This window comes from Oncorhynchus kisutch, unplaced genomic scaffold (genome assembly GCF_002021735.2).
Source record: "Oncorhynchus kisutch isolate 150728-3 unplaced genomic scaffold, Okis_V2 scaffold1015, whole genome shotgun sequence".
In the NCBI taxonomy this organism is placed as follows: domain Eukaryota; kingdom Metazoa; phylum Chordata; class Actinopteri; order Salmoniformes; family Salmonidae; genus Oncorhynchus; species Oncorhynchus kisutch.
Window position 1 is genome coordinate 71,609 of NW_022262960.1, and position 7,598 is coordinate 79,206.

General features: G+C 45.0%; 1 protein-coding gene across 1 annotated transcript; it reads right to left on the bottom strand.

Moving 5' to 3' along the window:
- Nucleotides 1-1,947: 1,947 nt before the first annotated feature.
- LOC116364166 (putative protein TPRXL) lies at nt 1,948-3,954 on the bottom strand. Its single transcript, XM_031817403.1, has one exon. It carries the CDS (start codon nt 3,267-3,269, stop codon nt 2,319-2,321), a length of 951 nt encoding a protein of 316 aa, XP_031673263.1. The 5' UTR covers nt 3,270-3,954; the 3' UTR covers nt 1,948-2,318.
- Nucleotides 3,955-7,598: the final 3,644 nt, after the last annotated feature.

The window sequence follows — 7,598 nt, forward strand, 5'->3', positions numbered from 1 at the left end:
ATTAACACAGACTGGTCTTGGGTACTGTATGAAAACCTACAACTACTACCAGGGCGACCCCTCTCACAGGTATGCTTTCACTTTTCAGAATTAGAAGTGTGTGTGTGGTCACGGGATGAGTATATGAAATAAAGGATTTGAAGAAAAAATCTATCTTCCCCAGTTGGGATTAGAACTCACAACCATTGAACTATGAGCCAACTGTAGCAGACTGCTCCACCAATCAGTCAAGTTAACATGACCACTGTCATCTATTTCTTGTTACGATGGATGTAGCTACGAATACAGTTGAAGTCAGAAGTTTACACACACCTTAGCCAAATACATTATAACTCAGTTTTTCACAATTCTTGACATTTAATCCTAGTAAAAATTCCCTGTTTTTGGTCAGTTAGGATCCCCACTTTATTTTAAGAATGTGAAATGTCAGAATAATAGTAGAGTGATTTATTTCAGCTTTTATTTCTTTCATCACATTCCCAGTGGGTCAGAAGTTTACATACACTCAATTAGTATTTGGTAGCATTGCCTTTAAATTGTTTAACTTTGGTCAAACGTTTCGGGTAGCCTTAAATAAGTTGGGTGCATATTGGCCCATTCCCCCTGACAGAGCTGGTGTAACTGAGTCAGGTTTGTAGGCCTCCTTGCTCGCATACGCTTTTTCAGTTCTGCCCACAAATGTTCTATAGGATTGAGGTAAGGGCTTTGTGATGGCCACTCCAATACCTTGACTTTGTTGTCCTTAAGCCATTTCCCCACAACTTTGGAAGTATGCTTGGGGTCATTGTCCATTTGGAAGACCCATTTGCGACCAAGGTTTAACTTCCTAACTGATGTCTGGAGATGTTGCTTCAATATATCCACATAACTTTCCTTCCTCATGATGCTATCTATTTTGTGAAGTGCAACAGTCCGTCCCGCAGCAAAGCACCCCCACAACATGATGCTGACACCCCCACAACATGATGCTGCCTCCCCCGTGCTTCATGGTTGCGGTGATGTTCTTCAGCTTGCAAGCCTCCCCCTTTTTCCTCCAAACATAACGATGCTCATTATGTGCAAACAGTTCTATTGTTGTTTCATCAGACCAGAGGACATTTCTCCAAAAAGTACAATCTTTGTCCCCATGTGAAGTTGCAAACCGTAATCTGGCATTTTTTATGTAGGTTTTGGAGCAGTGGCTTCTTCCTTGCTGAGCGACCTTTCAGGTTATGTCGTGGACTCGTTTTACTGTGGATATAGATACTTTTCCTCCAGCATCTTCACAAGGTCCTTTGCTGTTGTTCTGGGGTTGATTTGCACTTTTCGCACTAAAGTACGTTCATCTCTAGGAGACAGAACATGTCTCCTTCCTGAGCGGTATGATGACTACATTGTCCCATGGTGTTTATACTTGCGTACTATTGTTTGTACAGATGAATGTGGTACCTTCAGGCGTTTGGAAATTGCTCCCAAGGATGAACCAGACTTGTGGAGGTCTACAATTTTTTTTTCTGAGGTCTTGGCTCAGACATCATGATTTCCCCATGATGTCAAGCAAAGAGGCACTGAGTTTGAAGGTAGGCCTTGAAATACATCCACAGGTACACCAATTAGCCTATCAGAAGCTTCTAAAGCCATGACATCATTTTCTGGAATGTTCCAAGCTGTTTAAAGGCACAGTCAACTTAGTGTATGTAAACTTCTGACCCACTGGAATTGTAATACAGTGAATTATAAGTGAAATAATCTGTCTGTAAACAATTGTTGGAAAAATGACTTGTGCCATGCACAAAGTAGATGTCCTAACCGACTTGCCAAAACTATAGTTTGTTAACAAGACATTTGTGGAGTGGTTGAAAAATGACTTTTAATGGCTCCAACCTAATTGTATGTAAACTTCCGACTTCAACTGTATATACGTATCATTTGTATTTTTTTCTTGGTGTACCAGATTGATGTGTATGAAACGGTAAGCTAAAACGTTGAATTTGGTCATGTGCGGGTATGTGCCTTCACTGCCTTTTGTATGTTATGTAACGTCAGTATTCCTCAGTATTCAAGGAAGCATCATGCTAAATATATTGGCCCACTCCACAACCTGCGTCTAGAAGGGAGTGGATTTCATACTGAACCCCTCCCTTTGATGACATAGGGGCACCTCTACATCACCATGTCAATGGTAGAGTTGAACCACTAGGGACAAGGAGCTAGATTTAATACTAAAAGGCCTGAATATATCACTTTTGCAACAAACTGTCAAAATGAAGACCAGGGTTGATGTGTTTCACTATAACTAAGCCTAAAACATCCAGTTTTTTTGTCTTGAAAGTTACTCTTTAAATACTGTGGGGACTGGTAGAGGGACTGGTCATACTGTAGGGACTGGTAGAGGGACTGGACGTACTGTCGGGACTGGTAGAGGGACTGGACGTACTGTAGGGACTGGTAGAGGGACTGGACGTACTGTAGGGACTGGTAGAGGGACTGGACGTACTGTAGGGACTGGTAGAGGGACTGGACGTACTGTAGGGACTGGTAGAGGGACTGGGCATACTGTAGGGACTGGTAGAGGGACTGGACGTACTGTCGGGACTGGTAGAGGGACTGGACGTACTGTAGGGACTGGTAGAGGGACTGGACGTACTGTAGGGACTGGTAGAGGGACTGGACGTACTGTAGGGACTGGTAGAGGGACTGGACGTACTGTAGGGACTGGTAGAGGGACTGGGCATACTGTAGGGACTGGTAGAGGGGCTGGGCGTACTGTAGGGACTGGTAGAGGGGCTGGATGTACTGTGGGGACTGGTAGAGGGGCTGGACGTACTGTGGGAACTGGTAGAGGGGTTGGGCGTACTGTGGGGACTGGTAGAGGGGCTGGGCGTACTGTGGGGACTGGTAGAGGGGCTGGACGTACTGTGGGGACTGGTAGAGGGACTGGACGTATTGTGGGGACTGGTAGAGGGGTTGGGCGTACTGTAGGGACTGGTAGAGGGGCTGGACGTACTGTAGGGACTGGTAGAGGGGTTGGACGTACTGTAGGGACTGGTAGAGGGGCTGGACGTATTGTAGGGACTGGTAGAGGGGCTGGGCGTACTGTAGGGACTGGTAGAGGGGTTCGGCGTACTGTAGGGACTGGTAGAGGGACTGGGCGTACAGTAGGGACTGGTAGAGGGGTTGGCCGTACTGTGGGGACTGGTAGAGGGGTTGGGTGTACTGTAGGGACTGGTAGAGGGGCTGGACGTATCGATCTCTCTCCCCACACACTCGCTCTCCCTCATACACCCCATAAGCCTGTGCTTATGATCCAAATGGCACTCTATGGGCCCTGGTCAAAAGTAGTGCACTTCATAGGATGCTGCTTGTCAGCGTGTGGTGCTTCCATCCCATACTGAGGATGCTACATGTACTGTAATGGTGAAACCCCCGACCAGAACAGCACCTATGGTTCTGTGACATAATCATTACCCAGTGATCCTCTAGAGGAAAGCCTACCTATTATATATCGTGTGCATTGTGTCACCTGTAGAGACTTGATCGCTTTAGAGTGTAAAATGTGTATTTTATCTGATTCACCTAGCCTGAGTCCCAGATCTGTTTTGTGCTGTAAAGCCAACTCCTATTGGCATCATGTCATGTGTAGTTGACTAAACAGATCTAGGACTCAGTCTACTGATGACCTCCTGTTGAAGGCAGAACAGCTTGAGACGGCCTTGGCCCAAAGTAGTCCACTATATAAGGAGTAGATTGGCTGCTTGGTGTCAAAGTTCAAAGATCAGGACTCGCAGTACAGCAGAGCTCTGAATGAGACGCCAGGCTTTAAGGAATGTGGACCAACACCTCTAAATCATGATGTTTCTACTTGTTGTTCAGAGCTCATTTTGTAATAAAAGAGAGATGATTGGAACGATGTTGAACGACACGGTCTGACTCAGATGTACCCAAGCTGAACCACAGAATAAAATGCCTTGTTTTACATATCAACAGTTTTCTTTAACATATTTATACTAATCATAAACAAAATATGTCCCTGTGGAACAATGTATTCAGTGACTGAAGGCATGTGGTGTCCTTTTCACAGAGCACTGTGGTTGGCTTAACTCAGGGGTCAGGTAGGTGCTGGGGGGGTCATCGTCATGGTTACCAGATGCACACTGTTTTGATTGGAGGTACTTCACTCAGAACGTCAGGAAGCGTCTGAAAGCTCGTTATGTTCCATTCAAACAACACCCTCTGCTGCTCCTCAGTTTTCACTCCAACAACACCCTCTGCTGCTCTTCAGTTTTCACTCCAACAACACCCTCTGCTGCTCCTCAGTTTTCACTCCAACAACACCCTCTGCTGCTCCTCAGTTTTCACTCCAACAACACCCTCTGCTGCTCCTCAGTTTTCACTCCAACAACACCCTCTGCTGCTCCTCAGTTTTCACTCCAACAACACCCTCTGCTGCTCTTCAGTTTTCACTCCAACAACACCCTCTGCTGCTCTTCAGTTTTCACTCCAACAACACCCTCTGCTGCTCTTCAGTTTTCACTCCAACAACACCCTCTGCTGCTCTTCAGTTTTCACTCCAACAACACCCTCTGCTGCTCTTCAGTTTTCACTCCAACAACACCCTCTGCTGCTCCTCAGTTTTCACTCCAACAACACCCTCTGCTGCTCTTCAGTTTTCACTCCAACAACACCCTCTGCTGCTCTTCAGTTTTCACTCAGGCTACTTGCTGCTCTTCACTTTTCACTCCAACAACACCCTCTGCTGCTCCTCAGTTTTCACTCCAACAACACCCTCTGCTGCTCTTCAGTTTTCACTCCAACAACACCCTCTGCTGCTCTTCAGTTTTCACTCCAACAACACCCTCTGCTGCTCTTCAGTTTTCACTCCAACAACACCCTCTGCTGCTCCTCAGTTTTCACTCCAACAACACCCTCTGCTGCTCCTCAGTTTTCACTCCAACAACACCCTCTGCTGCTCTTCAGTTTTCACTCCAACAACACCCTCTGCTGCTCTTCAGTTTTCACTCCAACAACACCCTCTGCTGCTCTTCAGTTTTCACTCCAACAACACCCTCTGCTGCTCTTCAGTTTTCACTCCAACAACACCCTCTGCTGCTCTTCAGTTTTCACTCCAACAACACCCTCTGCTGCTCTTCAGTTTTCACTCCAACAACACCCTCTGCTGCTCTTCAGTTTTCACTCAGGCTACTTGCTGCTCTTCAGTTTTCACTCAGGCTACTTGCTGCTCTTCAGTTTTCACTCAGGCTACTTGCTGTCACCCATGAAGCCCTTTTACTGCCATCGGTGGTGTTATCAATGATCATATGGATTCACTTCTCATAGAGATGCCAACCTGTACTAAAATGGATGGACCTGACAGAAGAGACAGGTTTTGAGTCAAATCCATTTCAACCTGCTCACTGTGTTCTACTAGAGACACATCATGATTTAACCTTTTTGTTTATCATGCTGGGAAGATGTAAATCTGTTTATAAATGACTCTGGGAAGATGTACTGTTTATAAATGACTCTGGGAAGATGTACTGTTTATAAATGACTCTGGGAAGATGTAAAACTGTTTATAAATGACTCTGGGAAGATGTAAAACTGTTTATAAATGACTCTGGGAAGATGTACTGTTTATAAATGACTCTGGGAAGATGTACTGTTTAAATGACTCTGGGAAGATGTAAAACTGTTTATAAATGACTCTGGGAAGATGTAAAACTGTTTATAAATGACTCTGGGAAGATGTACTGTTTATAAATGACTCTGGGAAGATGTACTGTTTAAATGACTCTGGGAAGATGTAAAACTGTTTATAAATGACTCTGGGAAGATGTAAAACTGTTTATAAATGACTCTGGGAAGATGTAAAACTGTTTATAAATGACTCTGGGAAGATGTACTGTTTATAAATGACTCTGGGAAGATGTACTGTTTATAAATGACTCTGGGAAGATGTAAAACTGTTTATAAATGACTCTGGGAAGATGTAAAACTGTTTATAAATGACTCTGGGAAGATGTAAAACTGTTTATAAATGACTCTGGGAAGATGTAAAACTGTTTATAAATGACTCTGGGAAGATGTACTGTTTATAAATGACTCTGGGAAGATGTAAAACTGTTTATAAATGACTCTGGGAAGATGTAAAACTGTTTATAAATGACTCTGGGAAGATGTACTGTTTATAAATGACTCTGGGAAGATGTAAAACTGTTTATAAATGACTCTGGGAAGATGTACTGTTTATAAATGACTCTGGGAAGATGTACTGTTTATAAATGACTCTGGGAAGATGTAAAACTGTTTATAAATGACTCTGGGAAGATGTACTGTTTATAAATGACTCTGGGAAGATGTAAAACTGTTTATAAATGACTCTGGGAAGACAAAAGCTGTCTGTGATGCCTCTGCCATGTCTCAGAGTTGACAGGAAGGAATTATATTCCAATATGAATAATTCAACTGTTAATGCATTACCACATACTTTAGGCTACTCCAAACTAACCTCGGGTCAGTGGCGTACTATTCAAGCTCTTCAGAAGGAGACGGCTTGAGTTTTGTATTGAAACTTGATCTCAGTCTGCATCCCAAATAGCAACCTGTTCCCTGTGCAGTCCACTAGTTTTGACCAGGGCCCATCAGGTTCTGGTATAAAGTAGTGCACTATGTAGGGAATAGGGTGCCATTTGGGATTCAGCCTGAATTGTCATTGTGAACAGCTAATGTAAGAAGGTACTGGTGTTATGGACTGTCACTGTACTGAACTGTGCTCCTGTCTGTCATCATAGTAATTAGAAAGGTCTATTTATCCTGACTGTGAGGACTGCAGCTTCCTGACAGGAGTGTTGCTCCAGGCTACATAGTAGATCACATCAGATCAGTGCCATCTATCACAGCTCCCTGTAAGCAGAGTCCTATATATATATATAGAGAGAGAGAAATGGCTCTGCCTCACACATCCTTCCTGCTACATCAGACCACAACACACAGATCTGGAAATCTCGTTTTATTACATCAAGGCTGTCAAAACACAGGAAACTGGCAAATCTCTCCCTCTCTCTTGCCCTCCACCTCTCCATACTCTCCCCCTCACCCACACTCTCCCCCTCACCCATACTCTCACCCACACTCTACTCCTCACCCACACTCTACTCCTCACCCACACTCTAACCCTCACCCACACTCTACCCCTCACCCACACTCTACACCTCACCCACACTCTACCCCTAACCCACACTCTAACCCTCACCCACACTCTACCCCTCACCCACACTCTACTCCTCACCCACAATCGAACCCTCACCCACACTCTACTCCTCACCCACACTCTAACCCTCACCCACACTCTCCCCTCACCCACACTCTCCCCCTCACCCACACACTACTCCTCACCACACACTACTCCTCACCCACACTCTACTCCTCACCCACACTCTACTCCTCACCCACACTCTAACCCTCACCACACTCTAACCCTCACCCACACTCTAACCCTCACCCACACTCTAATCCTCACCCACACTCTAACCCTCACCCACACTCTACCCCTCACCCACACTCTACCCCTCACTCACACTCTACCCCTCACCCACACTCTACTCCTCACTCACACTCTA

What these genes read in the sequence shown, in the direction of transcription:
- LOC116364166 (XM_031817403.1), bottom strand. Translation starts at nt 3,269, where the DNA reads ATGGGGTGTATGAGGGAGAGCGAGTGTGTGGGGAGAGAGATCGATACG.